The sequence below is a fragment of the Rhinatrema bivittatum genome, chromosome 4 (assembly GCF_901001135.1).
Source record: "Rhinatrema bivittatum chromosome 4, aRhiBiv1.1, whole genome shotgun sequence".
Lineage (NCBI taxonomy): Eukaryota > Metazoa > Chordata > Amphibia > Gymnophiona > Rhinatrematidae > Rhinatrema > Rhinatrema bivittatum.
Window position 1 is genome coordinate 24,602,767 of NC_042618.1, and position 19,364 is coordinate 24,622,130.

The 19,364-nt window shown below is 41.1% G+C and overlaps 1 protein-coding gene across 4 annotated transcripts in view; it reads left to right on the plus strand.

Moving 5' to 3' along the window:
* PPP4R4 (protein phosphatase 4 regulatory subunit 4) overlaps positions 1 to 19,364 on the plus strand; it is a 553,487-nt gene that overhangs the window by 466,886 nt on the left and 67,237 nt on the right. For all 4 annotated transcript variants that reach the window (XM_029597867.1, XM_029597868.1, XM_029597869.1 and 1 more), the window contains 3 exons: positions 1,441 to 1,482; positions 1,582 to 1,656; positions 6,286 to 6,352. In XM_029597867.1, coding sequence (XP_029453727.1) covers positions 1,441 to 1,482; positions 1,582 to 1,656; positions 6,286 to 6,352 — 184 coding nt within the window. The remainder of the gene's footprint in view (positions 1 to 1,440; positions 1,483 to 1,581; positions 1,657 to 6,285; positions 6,353 to 19,364) is intronic.

A 19,364-nucleotide genomic window follows, 5' to 3' on the forward strand; every position in this document is an offset into this window, starting at 1 on the left:
AAGCATGATTTTCAAAAATGGGCTCAACACTTGATTTAAGGCCTTAATTAAAGTGCCTTAAACAGTTGAATATAGGTGTCTAAATGTAACTTAAACCTCCTAAAGTTAGTACAGAAATCAGGCTGGCCTAAATTAAGGTGCCAAAATTCAGTACCGACTGCCTGCATTTGTTCACCTGCCCTGTCCCCACCAATGTCGCCTTAATTTAGTCGCCTTGTGATTTCAGGCACCTCAGTTTAGGTGATGAACCCAGGGAAATATTTACATTTAAAAGTCTAGGCACCTAACAGTTAGGCACCTAGGGCTTTTGAATATTGGGCTCTTGACACCTTGTAGGACATCACTCCTTATCCAATTCAAGTTTTGTTGACTTCCTCGCTGGTTCTTCACCAACCTGGGGATATGAGCACACAAGTTCTCATACTCATCCAACACCCACCATGGTCCATGGACAATATGTTTTAGCGTATGTAAGCTCTTGGGTTCCCTTTATTATTTACTGACCCTGCTTTTTACCTTTCTAACCTTTGGATAGTCATTTTGAGGACAGATGCCCCAAACTGAAACCTGTCCTTGAAATGGGATCTGACAAAGTCATTATATGGCAATAGGCTGATATCCTCATTACTTGCTTCTTCCCTCTCCCCTATACCCCTTGGTTTAATGCACACCAACTTGCCTCCAGCTTTGGCTGCTGTTGTCTGACATTGTACACTTATTTCCACTTTTATCAACTAATATACACAGTTCTTTATTCATATTCACCAGACTCACCAGATCCTCTTACACTGGCACACTATTCATTCCCCCCGCCAAACACTCACACCTCAACTCCACCAAAAGCCATGCTTTATCCATCGCCGGTCCCCATCACTGGAACTCGATGCCCCCTGATATTCGACTTGAGCCTTGCACCCAGACCTTCAAAAAGAAATTAAAAACATGGCTCTTTAAACAGGCATAACACCACGCCACTCTTATATGACAACTCCCTCCCTTCCCCTGTACATATTCCCCCCTTTGAGTTTATTCTATGTTTTTGTTAAACCAGTTACCTGTTCCTCTTGCCTCTCCCCCTCCTTCTTTCCGCCTTACTCTATCCTTTTCTCTTCCATTCTCCTCCTTTATTTAATCAGTTATTTGTTAAATGTAACGTCCTTCTTCCGATTTCTCTTCCTCCTCTCCCCTTTCGTTTTATGTAAACCGATGTGATGTCCATATGAACATCAGTATATAAAAATGTTTAAATAAATAAATAAAATAGTTAGTTTACCATTCATTAGTTTTTGTATTTGGCAGCTTGAACAAATAAATTAAGTAGTTGGCTGTTATCTGTCAGGTTAGGACCTGAGAGTATTTGCAGTAACTGAGATAGGCCTCTCTCTAACAGATCACAGTCTTGTCACATATTATATGGACATTTCTTTTTATTTTCTGCAGACTGTGTTAGAATTAGACAGAATGGAAATATCCATGGAAGCCGTAAGTACCTATGGAATACCTTTGTACTTAAAGCAGTATTTTAAGGCAACATCAAAATGCATTCTGGCTATTGACTTGTTTATTTTACACTTCAAACAGTTTCAGAAAAGGTATTATGAGAAGGATTTGCTGGATCAGGAGAAAGAACGCGAGGAGCACCTTCTTTTGGAAATGGTATAATTTTTTATATAAAAATCTAAAAAATGTAGTCTACCTTGTTTAACCGTTCCTAGCATATTACAATATGAAACTGAAAGAATTTTAACTGCTTCACGCTTACTATTGCATTGAAATATATTTATTTCTGCTTAGCTGAAAATTGAGTAAAATATCATAGAGTTAATATTGACAGTTCTCTGCGAAAAGGTTTTTGTATATCACTGAAATGGTGAAGAATAGTGGGTACAGTTGCATTTCCTTACTGGTGTACAACTAATGTTGTGAAAGGTGAATAGTGGAGGAACAAGGCTGGAATGATATGAAGCTGGTCACTGTCATCCTTTGCTGCATTGTCTGTTTACACTTTGGCATCTAGAATTTATCACTAAGCCATCATCCTTTGATTCCATTATTTGCTTGCTTGCTTCTACATCTCTTTACATATATAATATCTCAACCTCCAATAGCTTAGAGAGCAGGAAGTGATGCTTCCAGTTCTTGTTTTACTGGTCAGTAGTTTTCACCATGAGAGTACTTTTATCAACCAATGGTCTTAATAGTGCTACTTTAGCAACCAGCTATGACTAACTTAAAGGGTAGACGAGCAAAAGAAACTTAAAATAGGAATCTCTTATTTGGCAGTGTGGAATGGCAGCTGCTGAAACCCTGAGCTGGTCACTCTAGCTCTTTTTTAAAGATAAAAGAGTTTCTCCGAGGACAAGCAGGATGGAAATCCAAACACATGGGTGACACCATCAGATGGAGCTCGGCACAGAATTCTGACACCAAAGCTTCTAGAAACTTTGAGCATCCTCCACCAGGCATATGGAGCCCTGGCCACTCCCCCACAAGGCTGGAATGATATGAAGCTGGTCATTGTCATCCTTTGCTGCATTGTCTGTTTACACTTTGGCATCTAGATTTTGGCATCCCATGTAGGGTCCCTCAGGCTCATTTTTTTCCATGGAGCCTGCAGTTTACTGTTCACATCGCTCTCATAACTGCTGCACTGAAAGATTTCCTGGAGCCACAGGAGGAGTTAAGGGCCTTGTGGGATGTTTCTCACCCTCTGGTTCTCTAGGAAGGATTTTCATCCAGTTTCAGTTTCTTTACTTTTCTGTCGGCCACATGGTGCACCGCTTCTGGTGCTCCAGGGCAGCTCAAGTTGTTTTTTTGTCCAGTCCATTTGATCATCTTGCTTATTTCTCATCCAGTACTTCAGATACTGCCCCCTGTGCAACTGGGTTAGATTTATCACAACTCATGGTAAATGGATATTCGCCTCGGAGCAAACCATGGTATCTCAGACTGCTCCTCCTGTAAGAATATGACCCTCATATTGAATGTCATTCCTGGAAGGAGCTCTTAGAAGCTTTTCAGGAGACTTAGACTGGCCATGGGCATTGGCATCGGAGGCATGGACATCGAGAGACGAAGACTTCATCGACTGATGGCGGTGCATCATCATCGGGGAGGTATCAATACCCCCTGAACTCTGAGCACCAGGAAGGATTAAGAAATGTCAGCATTGGGTGATGTGTGATGCCAGGAATGGGAACATTCCGACTTTGGCCGTGAATCCCCTGAAGCGTTCATCATCACAACATTCCTGGAAATCACATCAGTCTCCAAAAGTCCAGGTGACCAATTCACCTCTGGTGCCCAAGAAGATGTGACCTCCCCTCCTGCCTCCGGATCAGTGCCAGCATTGACAGTTTTGAGGAGTAGCTGGACAGTAAGCTCCAGAAGACACTGGAGTGCAGGAGCAGAGCGCATTGGTGCATGGTCATCAACACTGATTTCAATGCAGACTGACAACCAGTCCCTTCTGGTGCAGATGCATCAATGGAAATCAGCATTGGGCGCCAATGGATCAATTAATTTTTTCAGCATATTGGTTGCCCATCACAGCATATTTGTTGTCCATCATTTCAGCATATTGGTTGCCCATCACACAGATATTCAGGCTGAGCCCATAAGCAACCAAGGTCCTTTCTGGGGCATTACCTGCCTAGTTGGGTAAAATTCCAATCCATGCCCTGTCATGCCCATTGGATTTGGATAGGATAATCCTGGGAGTGGGGATGTGTTTGGAAATCAGATCTCTGATCAGGAGGGGTCAATGCCCCTCCGACACATCTCTTTTACAGAAAAGGAGAAATCCTCCTCTAGAGGACCTCTCCATTGGTGACTTGTGAAGGGAATGACAGATTTATTTATTTAAAAATTCCTTTAACCTGCATGTTCCATTTAAAAGTTCAAAATGGCTTACATAATGTTACATAAAAAATCATAAAAACAAATATAAGAATAGATTCACAAGACTAAAATACAGATAGTTACAACAATAACTGATACTTGGATGTTTTGCAGTAACCTGCACTGTGTGAGATGGATCTGTGAAATGTTCCTTTTCAAGTTATTTTCTGTTCCTGCTCTTCTTCCTCTTGCTCCTGTACATCCAGCCCAGTTGGAAGCAGCCCATGTTTCTGTTCACTGTCATTTACTACAGGGCGAAGATCAGGACTAAGATGCCATGGACCTTTATTCATAGCCATCAGGTGTTTTTCCTGATGTAGTCCCCTACCCACATAGCTCAGTCAGAACATCAGCCTTCCCCAGATAGGAGCCACAGACCCTGGTATGTATGGCCCATTGATCCATTCAGTGGCTGCCGTTGTTGTGCCATGATTGGATTATCTCTCCTTCCAGAATCTGTGATTGCTGTCTCTGCTACCTTCTCAGCCCCTGGCAACCTGATGAGGAAGAATGAAATCTGGCTCTCAAGCATACTGGGCCATTAGTCTAGCCTCTCTTCCTTGATATTTAATAATTTTATTGTTCCTTTTGGTTCATCATTTTTGCCAGTTCTTTCAATGTTTAATGTAATTGATATAAAATCTTGTAATTTTAAAGCACCACAAGATTGATCCTGCCAAATTTGGGTAAATATTGGAATTATATTTGGGTTTTGGAAGGTTTTTTTCAAGTAGAAAATAATGCATTGTTTTGGATTTCCAAATATTCAGCAATTCCTAAGAGTGGCTTATTGTTTGTATTTTTTCAGAGCACATTTTCAAAGGTACTTTGTGCCTCTGGATATCCTCTATGTTTTAATACTGCTTTAGTTCCATCTAAGTGCTATAGTGCCTCCGGGGCACTAGTCCATCAGGAGCACTCGCAGGTTTCCATAGACATTCTGTGCCTCGGGATGGCCCCATAGACAGCCATGGTTATTTCAGACTTCTCTGTCTGGATCAACCCTCCAACACCTCAAGACCTCCTCTCACATACTCACTTTCAGAATTCTTTGATTTTGTATTTGCATCTGATGAGATAACCTGGGCACAGCAGTGCCTCCATGATTCCATATCCTTTCAAGTCTGTGTGCTTCTCGGCTGCCAGAGTTTCTCAACATCTCTTCAAGCTTTCAATCTTGACAGAGTTGCAATGCAGCAAATCCTGCCTATTCTTTTTTTAACATATAAATGTCTTTATTTTTTTCAAAAAAGCATGTTACAATACAATAAAAATAACAAGATATCATTGCATGCAGTCTAGGTCAAGGATAACAGAGTCCTCATATAGGAGGAAAACATTATCACTTTCTTGTAGTATGGTAGTGAAGAATGGAAATTTACAGATAGTGTGTAAACTCCAAGATTTAACCCATAACAGGGAATGCATCAAAACTAGAAGAGTTTAACAGTTATAGAGCATCTTGAATACTAGCAACTGGACTATGGGGCAATTTCAAATCGAGCTGCAGGTGCTTTTACCCATGGGCTTTGCACGATTTTTCAGAATATAAGTACACGCATATTTTCACTTTGAAACTTGTGGGAAAACATAACCACAGTCATTTGCAGCAGCTTTTTCTGAGTAGTTTTCCCATGCAAAACAGCACACACAGGACCTGGTTTACCTAAGCTTTTTTCCAATTCTCTGTCTAAGAGGGAAAATGTTTAGTTAATCAGGCCCATAGTTTTGAAAATACAAACTACATGCATTGCTTGCATCCCCCACCCTAACCCTACCCCTCTGGGAACACTTTCACATGCTGGAAGTAATTTTCAAAATGATGTCCACGCATGAAAATGGGTCTTACCTGCATACAGGGGCTTTTGAAAATTGCTTTTACATGTGCAATCCTTTTAAATCTCATTGAATTTTCAAAAGGTTTGACACAGTTAAATGGGCTTTTGAAAATTGCTACAATATATGCTTCTTTTATGTGCATAAATCCTTTTGAAAATGACCTCCAGTGTGCCTAACTGGTAGCCATGTGAAGGCTGGGCAATATTTAAAAAGCCTTTGAAAACTGGACTCAGGGAAGGATAATTTTACAAACAGTTTATTATGATAGTAACAGGTGTGCCTTTTAATGCCCAAAATGTATACAAACATAAGAAATAAAACATTTTTAGAGCCAACAAACATTCATTTGGTTGCTTTAAGAAATCTAGATACTGTCTCTGTGTTAAAAGTAGTACCGGTATTTTTATTGCTACTTCCCATGCACATTTTCAAAATGTTGCAACATCTGCCTTCGAATTCTAGTTCAAAGGAACTGTGCTGTCACTGTCTTTGTTGATCTCCTTAAGATGTAAGAGTTCTAAGTGAATTGTCATGTTTTACTAACAGGAACAAATAGAAAAAGAGAAGCAGCAAAATGAAGCAAGGACCAGTGAGAAATCCTTTGAAAAGAAGCGTAAGTTTGTTGCCAATAAATAAGCATTCATCAAGCAAAGCAGAATATTTTTGGTCATTTATTTTTTTATTTGAGAGGCTAATTTTCATTGCTGCTCTAAGAATGATATTCTTTGCAGTCGGTACATGATTTTAATTTTCTGTCTTTTTTTTTTTTTTTTTTGCATGAATAAAATATGTTCTCGTTGTACTCCTGAGTTTTGTGTCATATTTCCTGCTATAAATGAGAGCGGTTCATAGAGCGGACCCTGACTTAGTTCTGTTCTGGCTGCTCTGTGTAGAAAGAATATAGAGGTCGGTGTACTAAAGGATGTTAATGTTGATGCTTGTATTAATTTACTTTAACTTGGGCATTGCCTAACACCCCTGTACAGCAAGAGTTTTTTGCAGGTGCATTACTTTATCATGCAGCAACTTAATGCACACAGGGCTAGATTTAAGATTTTGGTGCCCCTAGGCAAAGTGCCACGTCGGTGCTCTTGTGAAGCTCTGCCAGTACATGGCTCTAAAGCAGGCGCCTCTTCGGCCTGGATATTGTACCTTCTTAATTTGCTGCTCTAAGTTGTTACTTAGGCCTAAATCTGGACCTGAATGGCTTTGTTAGGTATTAGTGGTGGATAATACTTCCACTGTTAATGCCTAATAGGCTTAATGTGGGCCACCTGATGCCAGAAAATTAAATACACTTCTGAAAATGTATGTAACGTTTGTGCCAATGGTCCATATTAATAGGTCACCGAACCCCAATCCAAACTAAGAAGGCTTTTCCCCCAAAACAAAGAAGGAACTATTCAGTCACGTCCAGACTCCTCTCCTCCCCACCACCCCCAAAATAAAGAGGGGCCTACTATAACTATTAGCCACCACATGCACCCCCAGACCAACTCCTAGATGCCCCAAATCTTTGTCAGCAGGAAGAAACAGGTTTCTCTGAAGGCAAGTAGTTCACTGTAGTCACACAAGTGGTTACATGATTGCACCAATCACCAGATATCTTTCCCAGGGCCTTTTGGAAAGACTGAAAGATATTTACTAAGCATGCATAGGAGCTTCTATGCTGCCACAGTACCACTGCTCCCTTCAGTTCTGGTTTGCTTGCTGGAGGCGTCAAATGTGTGAGATGCACTGGCACCTGGTTCTTCACTTTTTTGTGATTTTCTTCATTCTTTAAAAAAACTGTCTTTTTTTAGAAAGATTTGTTTGGTCAATTGTTAAGTTTTCATGTCTTCTCCATCATACGGGCACAAGGGATATATTTTTTCTTCCCCATTACAGGCTTTTAATTGTCCATTTTAGCTGTTCTTCAAGTTTTCTCTGACCATCTAACTAAGATTTTTTCTTTGATTTTGCTGCATCTGTTTTTATCATCATGTTAGAGACTTAGATTAGCAGCTTCAATTTCTGCTCCAAGTGCAAACAGAAGATGCCCATCACTGACTGTCATGAGATTTTCTTAAATATTTAGGGCAAGGTCAAACTATCTTGGGCTATTGTATCTGCCCAAGGATGCCACCTTGAGTAGTCTGGGCCTGAAAGATAAGGAACTGTCCAGTTCCACAAAACTGCCAAAACGGATCCTTGACCTTTTTTGTTCCTTGATTTGAGGATAGTCCCAGGAACTGAGATAGGTTTGGCTTCTTCCCACCGCTTGTGGTAAGACAAGGGCTGTTAACTATCAAGTGTGAAGCCTAAAAGAGCCAGCTCTGAGTGTCAAGGCTTTGAAACATTGGTATATCTTTTCAGTGCATGGCTGCAAAAGCATGGCGGTACCATGAGACATCACACCATCTAAAGTGGCCATGCCGCATCTGAGATATCCCAATCAACATCTGGCAGACTGAAATCACCAAGTAATAGCACCTTCCTTTTCATAGCAATTTTGTGAATGTCCTCAACCAAATCACTATCAATTTCTTTTGCCTGCAAAGGAGGTCTGTATATCACACCAATATAAATGTATGTGCCATTCCTTCTTTCCAGTTTAACCCAAAGTACCTCTTCCTTACCTTATAGGCCTTGCAATTCTATGCTTTAGTATTATTTTTAATATATAGTGCCTCTCCTAAGCATGGTTCTCCATGTTACACATTTCTGTGACTGCCACTGTATCCAAGCCAGCCTCTTCCATGACTGCCTCCAGATCTGGGACGTTATTTCCCATACTATGAGTATTAATGTACATAGTTTTCAAGATGTTCACATTTTTCCCATTTCTGTACAGGTTCACTTACCTAATAATTTGTATTTGCCTGAGGACTTTGTCCACCCACTTCCGGCTATCCCAGTTTTAAGCTAGTCTGTTTTGGAAAATGCTTCACCCCTTCTTCAACAGTTGGACCCTATCTCTGCCCAGCAGTTCTTGGCAGTCAGAATCATCCCATAGCTCAGGAAGACAAATTGCTCTCAAAGACACCATTTATGCAATCATGCATTACTCTCCAGAATGCAACCTTTTCTGCCTTGCGTTTGTCATTGGCTGGGAGGACTGAAGAGAATATACTCTGTGCATCTTTCTGCTTTCCCACTTTCCCAAAGCTATTAAGCCATTTTTGATACATTCTATGGAGTACTTTGCAGTATCATTAATGCCAACATGAATAAGCATCATTCAATAATAGTTGGTAGACTTGATGATTCTCAGCAATCTCTCCATTATGTCTTGGATCCTGGCATCTGCCACATAGCACACCTTTTGGGACATCATGTCTGGTCAGCAGATAGATGCCTCCATGCCCCTCAGAAGGAAGTCACCAGCTACCACTACTCTTTGTTTCCTAGGTGTAGTGGATGTAGGTTCTGCAGCTCTGGGGCTTACATGTTACAATTCCTCTTCCCGTGATGGTTTTTCCTCTTCCACTTTCGGGCTATATACTAGTTTTTGAGCTTGAGGGAAAGTGGAGTTTGGCTGTAGAGTATAGTGGCTAAGGTAATCTGGGTTCAGTTCTAATCTTGTGATCCAGTTTCATCATCCCTGCTGCCGAATTTTCCCATCTTTGATACCTCAATAAATATTTCATTAATGTAGTCCTCAATGTACTGGATGCCTCTCAGCCTTGCCATCTGCTTTCTCAGGTCCACCACCTGTATTCTAAGAGAGTTGGCCTGCGGGTATCTTTTGCTTTGAAAAGATTCCTCTTAATGGATCAGGTTATCCATCTGGACAGAGGCAGAAGTATTAACACTGGTGACAGCTTTGGTGGTACGATGTTTGTCAGTCATCTTGCTGCTGTTAGAAGCTTTGGTACCTGTTGAGAGAAATGAGAAAGCCTACCGAAGTCCCTAACTTTTCCTCAACTGTCCTAAAGTAAAATCAGTTTGCCTTTTTCTGTGAAATCTATTTTCCACCTATCTTCCACTCCCTGTTTGTGGTCTTGTTTTCTTGCCCACTTGTTTCTTTGAAGCCTGGAGTAGTTTATCTTATCCTTCCAGACTACAATGTATACTTATGTATATCTCAGCCACAGAAAATCCATATGGCATACCATCCACTGCTGCAATCAGAAGGGTTCATCATCTACTACCTCAAATCCCATTTGACGCCCACAGCCCTGCTAAACATGACTCAGGCCAAGTCTATAACCCTGCCAAAAGAGCTCACAATATTGTTGTTGCAGCATAAGGAGTAATTCAGAGTCAACAGACATCAACTTGGTCCATGTTGAAAATATTAGGGCTCATGGCTTCCACAGATCTTGTCATTCCTGTGGCATATTTCCTATAAGAGATGCTCACTGGACCTTCAAATCCCAGTGTAATCAAGCACTCAGAGATTACAGGAGAACATCTGTGTCACAGAAAAGCTCGGTTATACTGAAGGCGTACCTATTCGTATCCCTGTTCACCAAATTGTTCTAATTACACATGTTTCTAGCCTCAGCTGAGCAGCTCACTTTCAGAAGTTTCACACCCAGGGTCCTTGCTGCCTCTAAGAGAGAAGATTCCACATTGACATTCTGGAGTTACAGGCAGTTCTGACTGCACCAAAGGCTTTCAGAAATCATTTGACTAACAAAATTGTTCTTGTCCAAACAGACAACCATGTGGTCATGTTCTACCTGAACATGCAAGGAAGAACAGGCTTTTTCTTCTTGTGCTTGGCAGACTGTCAAGTTGTGGAACTGGGCCATTTCTCATGGGATTACCCTAAGAACCACAATCCTGGCTCTTAAAACATCCTGGCAGACAGACTTGTTTGTTACCTTATCCTAACATGATCTCTGGACCATGATGTGGCAAACAGGATTTTTCTCAAATGGGACACACTCAAGTTAAATTTATTTGCAAAAGCTCTGAACAGAAGGTTATGAATTTTGTGCTCTAGGAGGAAATTACAAAACAGGATGGCAATATAATCCTTCTCTCTTCTTTGTGAGACAGTTCTTCTCTACATGTATCCTTCCATACCTCTGGTGGCCCATTCCTTGACAACTCTCAGAAGAGATTGGGCAGCTATGGTACTCATTGTTCCTTTTTGGCCACAGCAGATGTTTTCTGTGTTTTGCTCCTATGGAATTCATCCCTAAATAAATTTATCAAGTTGGGGTCTTGCCTGACTCTTGTCATTCAGAATGAGAGAATATTGACCCATCCCAACATCCAGTCTCTAGCACTTATGGTCTGGATGTGGAATAGGACATGCTACAGTCTCTCAATCTGTCTAAAAGTGTCTCTGAGGTCCTTTTGGCTTCTAGGAAAGAGCCCACTAGAAGTTTTCATGGTTCTAAATAGAGGAGGTTTGCAGGCTGGTATGAGGGCAAGATCCTAGACCCATTTTATTGTCCCACAAAAATTGAATGCCTTCAACATCTTTCAGAGTATGGCCTAAATATCAACTCTGTTAGGAATCACCACAGTGCAATTGGAGCTTGTCACCATAATGTAGAAGAAAACTCCATCTCCATACAGCCTTTACGTATCAGATTTATGCAAGATGTGCTTCAATTAAAGCCTCCCACCAAGCCACATGCAGTACCATCACACATCAGCTTGGTTCTTACCCATCTGAGGAAAGCTTCTTTGAGCCTCTGAGCTCTTGTGGCCTCAAATACCTCACCTGGAAAGTTGCATTTTTGGTAATGATAACTCGGACCACAGAGTCAGTGAGCTCCTGGCCCTAGTGACTTATCTGCCATATACCAGATTTCATCACAGTAGATTGGTGATCTGTACGCATACCATGTTCTTGCCTAAAGTGATGTTGGATTTGGATCTTAATTAGTCCTTCCAACATTTTATTCAGGTCACATTTCCAAGCCTTCACTCTTTGGACCCCAGAAGAGCTATCACCTTCTACTTTACACTGACTAAAGCCCATGGAAAGTTCCTTCAACGTTTTGTTTCATTTGACCTAAATAAGCTCGGGCTTGCAGTAACAATACGTACCATTTCAAATTGGTTGGCAGACTGCATTTACGTTTGTCATTCCCTGGCAGACCTTATCTTAGAGGGCATAGAAAGTGCCATAAAGCTAAGATTATGGCAGCGTCGGTTGCCCATCTGAGGTCTACGTCTGATGAGATTTACAGCGTTGCAATGTGGAACTCAGGCCAAACATTTTTATATCCCACAACTACATAGACACAACCTCTCGGCAGGATAACAGATTGGACTGTCTACGCTCCACAACCTCTTTGAGAGGTAGAGTCCAAATCCATCCCCTTTAGGGCCCATTGTATTATTTCAGGTTGTCTTCCTTGTAATGAATATTAAAAGAAAAAAACATGTAGGAAAAGAAAAAGGGGGTTTTCCCAACAAAAAAAATGTTTTCCCAACCTTTGGTGGTTTTGTTAATGTTTTCCCTTTTTTTTTGGTTGAAGGCAACCCTTAGCGAGGGAATCCCACTTGGGCACCTACAACAAATTGCTTATCTTCAGAGACAGTAAAGTTGCTTTCCTGTAATAGGTGTTCTCGGAAGACAGCAGTTCACCATTCACACAAAACTTTCCACTTCCCTTTTTGGAGTTGTTCTCCCCCAACTAAAGCTCTATTATCAGAACTGAAGGGTACAGTGGTTCCAAGGCAGTGCAAGAATTCCTGCACATGCCCAGTTAAAGGCCTTTAAGCCTTTCGGAAAGCTCTGGAAGAGTTGTCTGTTCAACATCGAGCACGATCAAGTAATCCACTTGTGCAACTGGTGAACTGCTGTCTTCAGAGAACATCTGTTACAGGTAAGCAACACTTCTTTCCTTTCTGCCAGCTGTAGCATGAAATCCTTGTGTTCGACATGCAGGTCAGCGGCATTTTGGATTTGGTGCCATGGCCAGCAGAAGGGAAAACAGTTCCCTCTTGCTAGTGAAGACTCTATGACTCACATGACCATGATAATGCTGCTAAGTTCTGCATATCACTACTATCATACATCAGGTGTGAAATCACAATGTAGTGCCAATGTGAAAACTAGCAGACAACTTGTGTTACCATGCTAGTTTTAATCCTGATTAGAACACAGACCCATTAGTAACATACTTGTCAGCAGATCAGGACCTCTTCACCTACATAGTTTGCCTGTTACCTTTACCTATTGTGTCATCACAGGCCCTACTCATTCTCCAGTCATCGCCTGCCCCTCCCCTTTTTGTAGTGCTCTCTATGTCTGTCCCATGCTTGTTTAAATTCTGACACTATTTTGGTGCTACCACTTCTACTAAATCTTTGTTTTAGGTAGAGGGTGAACAGAAAATATAGAGGCCCATATTCAATGCCATTTGTCTGGTTAGGTTCAGCGGCTGGCACTTATCCAGCTATCTTTTAAGCTGGGTAGAATTTTGGCAGGATAAGTCGGGGGCAGGGCAGGGGTGTTGTGGGGCAGATATCCAGCTAACTTAGCTGAATAAATGTTGATATTCAGTGTTATCCAGCTAAGGGCCTGATTCATCAAGGCATTTTCCCATTGACACAGAATGGGAGAAATGCCTTAGTGAATCAGGCCCTAACTGAGCATGAAAGCAGTCCTAAAATTAGCAGGACAAACTTATTCGGCAAACTTTGAAATAGCCAGATAACTTTGCAGTCTGGCCAGTGGGAATAAGGACCCATAATTACTAAGGGGCCGATACAATATAGTGCGCTCAGCCGAGCGCACTGTTTAACCTGCTGTTGAACGCAGGTTAAATAGGCGTTAATCCACCCCCTAATGCAATAGGGGGATTAGCGCCTATTTAACGCACGTCTGACGTGAAATGAATGAGTTAGCGCTCATCACATGCAAATGCACGTGAAAGAGGCTATTACTCATTCACTCCAAATGCAAAAAGATAAATGTGCGTCTCAGACGCACATTTATCGCTCAGATATTAACGCCTGACTGGAGCAGGAGTTAATAGCTGAGCACATTGAAAAGAAGTACAGAAAAGTAGAAAAAACTGCTTTTCTGTATTTCTTTTTTAAAGTAAATAAAATAAAATAAAATAACTCAGCAGACCGCCGAGTTATGAAGACCGACGCTGGTAAACTCGGCTATTTTCATTACTGGCAGACGGCCGGTTATGAAAACCGAGGCCGAGTTTACCGGCGTCGGTCTTCATAACCGGCAGCCTCGGCGGGTCGCTTAAGCAAGGAGGCGTTAAGGTCGCGGAAGCGACCCTAGCACCTCCTTCCTAGCGCAACCCCCTAATTTACATATTGCATGGTGCCCCTCTTGCGGGTGCCATGCGTGCGTTAAGAAAGCGGGCGCTGAAAAGTTAGCGCCTGCTTTCCGCGAAGATTATTGCATTGGCCCCTATGGTTGCCTGATGTAGTGCTAAATTACAGCTTTATTTATACTTTTAAAAACAAAGCATATCCACAGCAAAAAACAAAACAAAAACAGTCTGTCTCTCAGATACTTCGCTTTATTTTGGGATAGAGATAGTCTTACAATACTTATAGTGTAAGTTCATCACTGGATCAATTACAAAAAGAAAATGAAATGTCGCCTGTTTGAAACTAGTGAAAAAAAAACCAAAGGAATCAGACTTCTTAAAATTATACATTATTTTAACACAATTATTTTTTGTTAAAACTTCATTATTCCTTTTATTATCATTATTCATTATTATCGTTATATTCAGGCACTTTGAAGTGCCTGAATATAAATCAAATAATACATTTTCAAATGGTCAACATGTCAAACATTTTATAAATTCCCATTTTTTAGGAATTGTAAGTATCCATTTCATATTACATTATATTTAAAGTATTTGCCTTCTCCATTGTATCATTTAGCATATTAAGCCCATAGCCATTTTGTAAAAAAGAGAATGAGTTTTTAATGTAACTATTGTATATATCATGCAGTGAAATGTTTTATTTAAAAATATGCTTCTCAAATTTTAATCCGGTTTTTCTTAAAGAACAACTTAGGCAGTCTTCTTACAATTATAGAACTTTATTATCGAGAGGAGTAAAGGAAAAGAAACTCAGAAAAGTACATCAGAGATTCTATATGTGTGCTAAGGCTCAGGAAAGTTATAGATACCAGAGAAACTGTGAGAAGTAATACCAAATAAGGGCAAAGGGGAAATGGGCGTGACAGAGATAAGAACGGTATACATTTTTAGTTAGAACAAAGAAACATTGGACTGGCATCTTTTCTCTGCTACTTTACTGGCAGCTGCTGGAGATCTGATTCCAGTACCTCAGAAAATGACTGTGCAGTGTTTTTAAATGTACTTTTCTGAGTTTCTTTTCCTTTACTCCTCTCGATAATAAAGTTCTTTAATTGTGAGAAGACTGCCTAAGTTGTTCTTTAAGAAAAACCTGGATTAACACTAAATAATATTTGAAGTATTTTTTTCTTTCATTTTTGAGAATTTCTTAATAACTATCACACATATGTATTAAATTGATAAAAATCACTGGAAATAAAGGGGGCAGTATTCAAACTGACTGCCTGTATATTTTACCCGTGAGCTTTGCACCAATTTTCAAAGTGAAAATGTATGTATTTTCGCTTTGTAACTTGTTTTCAGCACAAAGTAGCGGATAGATTTTAAAAGGGCCGCGCGTGTGCTCTTAAACGCGCTTATCTCACGGCACCAAAAATACGTAGTATTTTAAACCTATGCGTGTAGGTTATAAAATACTCTTCATATGTGCAGTTATATGTACATATCTTATGCATGCCACTTTGCTACAGTTCCTTTTTGGGTGCAGGAGTCTGGTGAACATTGGGAGAGAGACAGAAATTCTTTATAAAGTTCAGTCTGATACTCTATGGGGTAGATTTTCAAAGTAGTGACCTTTCTCTTACCTTTTGGCCTGCCGGCAGCCTGCGGACACATTATCCTCCGACACCGCAGCAAATGGCCGCTATGTCAGAGGCCTCTGGCTCTGCCCCGGACCACCCTACCCTGTACACACCCCATCTCTTTTTTCAAGCCCCGGGACTTACACGTGTCCCGGGGCTTTATGCGTGTCGCTGGGCCTTTTTAAAATAGGCACACGTAGGGCTTTTAAAATCCGGCCCTATATATAGACCATTGTAAGGGTGCACTTTGATTCGGGGTGAGTTTTTGGGAGGTGGGTTAGGGTTGGGGGGGTGTTACAGACATATTCAGAGGTATCCATTGTAAAATTGACATCAGGCAGACTTGGACATTGTTGCGGTTACAGAGACTTTGCTCACAGAATCACATAATTGGGATACAGCCATATCGGGATATAACTTATTAAAAAAGGACAGAGGGGACAGGAAAGGGGGAAAAGTAGCACTCTATGTCAGAAGCAATATCCACGCTACAGAAATGCAAGGAAAGTGGGGCAAAGAAGAAGCATTCTGGGCTGTCCTAAAAAAGGAAGATGGTACACCCATTCTGACTGGAGTGGTTTACAGACCTCCCAATCAAACAGAAGAACTAGACAAAGATCTAATTAAAGACATCCAAAAGATGGGAAAAAATGGAGAAGTGCTGATTGTTGGCGATTTTAGTATGCCGGATATAGACTGGGGAATTCCTTCTGTGGAATCTAATAGGAGCAGAGAGATTGTGGATGTTCTAGAAGGGGCTGAACTCAAACAATTGGTAAAGGAACCCACTAGAGAGGGAGTCCTACTTGACTTAATGCTCACTAACAAAGTGAATGTATCAAATATCCGGATGGGAGCCCATCTCGACACCAATGATCATAAAACGGTATGGTTTGAGATCGCAGATAAGATGAGTACCAGTCACACAAAGACCAGAGTATTGAATTTCAAAAATACAGACTATGATGAAATGGGGAGGTCCTGGAAACAGAGCTAAAAGACTGGGAGGAAAAGATGGGAGGTAGAACAGCAGTGGGCCAGACTAAAAGGTTTAATAAAAAAAAGGCAACAAATCTTTATGTTAAACAAGTAAGCAAAAATAAAAGAAAGAAAAAAACAATCTGGTACGCAAAGGAACTGGCCAACATTATAAAAACCAAAAGAATGGCATTCAAGAAATATAAAAGTTCCCAAATAGAAGAACACAGGGTAGAATACCTTAAGAAACTGAGGGAAACACAAAAAGAAATCAGGAAAGCGAAAAGTCGGGCGGAGGAAACAATTGCCAAAGAGGTTAAAAAAGGAAACAAATCATTTTTCAGATCCATCAGAGAAAAGAGGCCTTCTGAGATTAAGAGATGGCACTGATCGGTATGTAGAGGGGGACATTGAAATGGCACTTTTATTAAACAAATACTTCAGTTCCGTGTTCACCAAGGAAAACACAGGAGATGGACCACCGCTGGTTCATCTGACTATAGATGCAAGTGTGATAGACAAAAAGCCAATTACTGAGGAAAAGGTATGGGAAGAGCTAGGAATAATAAAAGTGGGCAAAGCCATGGGGCTGGACAAAATTCACCCCAGGGTGGTGAGAGAACTCAGAGATGTGCTGACAAGTCCGCTAAGTGCCCTGTTTAGTAAATCACTAGATATAGGTGTGATACCGAGAGACCGGAGAAGTGTGGAGGTGGTACCGCTACACAAGAGTGGGAGCAAAGAGGAGGCTGGAAACTACAGGCCGGTTAGCCTCACTTCAGTGGTAGGAAAATTAATGGAGAAACTAATGAAGGAAAGGATAGTTAACTGTCTAGAATCCAGGAGATTGCTTGATCCGAGACAACTTGGATTCACCAGGAAGAGGTCCTGTCTAACAAATCTGAAAGATTTCTTTGACAGTGTGATTAAAGAATTGAGCCAGGGAAGAGCGCTAGACAAGATCTACTGGGACTTTAGCAAAGCCTTTGATACGATCCCACACAGAAAAGTTGTAAACAAAATGAGAAGTTTAGAGCTGAGAGACAAGATGGTGAAGTGGATTACAAACTGGCTGATCGATAGAAGATAAAATGTGATGATGAATGGAACCTTTTCAGAAGAGAGAGAGGTGTTAAGTGGTGTGCCACAAGGATCGATGTTGGGACTGGTGCTGTTCAACATCTTTGTGAGTGATAAAGCAGAAGGGATAGAGAGCAAAATCTGTCTATTCACAGATGATACTATGATCTGCAACAGAGTGGACACCCCGGAAGGGGTGGAGAGAATGAGATGTGATTTAAGAAAGCTCAAGGAGTGGTCCGAAACATGGCAGCTGAGATTCAATGCAAAGAGGTGCAGAGTCATGCATCTGGGGTCGGTAACCCAAAGGAACTGTATGTGCTGGGAAGTGAAGGACTGATGTGTACGGAACAAGTGAGGGACCTTGGGGTCATAGTTTCTAACACTCTGGATATGGGAAAGCAGTGTGACAAGGCGTTAGCTAAAGCCAGATGAATGCTAGGCTGCATAGAAAGAGGAATATCTAGCAAGAAAAAAAGAGGTGAAAATTCCCTTGTACAGGTCCTTGGTGAGGCCCAACCTGGAGTACTGTGTTCAGTTCTGGAGTCCATATCTCAAGGGAGACAGAGATAGGATGGAGGCGGTTCAGAGAAAGGCGACCAGAATGGTGTGAGGTCTCCATCATATGACCTATGAGGACCAGCTGAAGGCCCTAAATATGTATACCCTGGAAGAGGGGAGGCACAGAGGAGACATGATGCAGACTTTCAGATACATGAAAGGTATAAATGATTCACAACTAAAAACTAACCTCTTCTACTTGAAAGATATAAAGAGAACAAGGGGTCACAATATGAAACTCCAAGGAAGTAAACTCAAATTGAAAGAGGAGATGGTGAAGAAGAAGACAGTGAGGAACTTCAAGAGGGCATGGGATAAACTCTGTGGATCCCTAAGGAGCTAAATCTAAGTGTCATGGGGGTTAGCAGTAACAATAATGACCAGGGGTGATCAGGGAAACTACAGACTGGTTAGCCTGACTTCAGTGCCTGACTTCAGTGCCAGGAAAAATAGTGGAAAGTATTCTAAATATCAAAATCACAGAACATATACTGTGTTTAATGGTTTAATGGAACAAAGTCAGCATGGCGTTACCCAAGGCAAGTCTTGCCTCACAAATCTGCTTCACTTTTTTGAAGGAGTTAATAAACATGTGGATAAAGGTGAACCGGTTGATGTAGTATACTTGGATTTTCAGAAGGCGTTTGACAAAGTTCCTCATGAGAGGCTTCTAGGAAAAGTAAAAAGTCATGGGATAGGTGGCGATGTCCTTTCGTGAATTGCAAACTGGCTAAAAGACAGGAAACAGAGAGTAGGATTAAATGGACAATTTTCTCAGTGGAAGGGTGTGGGCAGTGGAGTGCCTCAGGGATCTGTACTGGGACCCTTACTTTTCAATATATTTATAAATGATCTGGAAAGAAATACGACGAGTGAGGTAATAAAATTTGCAGATGACACAAAATTGTTCAGAGTAGTTAAATCACAAGCAGATTGTGATAAATTGCAGGAAGACCTTGTGAGGCTGGAAAATTGGGCATCAAAATGGCAGATGAAATTTAATGTGGACAAGTGCAAGGTGATGCATATAGGGAAAAATAACCCATGCTATAGTTACACAATGTTAGGTTCCTTATTAGGTGCTACTACCCAAGAAAGAGATCTAGGCGTCATAGTGGATAACACATTGAAATCATCAGTTCAGTGTGCTGCGGCAGTCAAAAAAGCA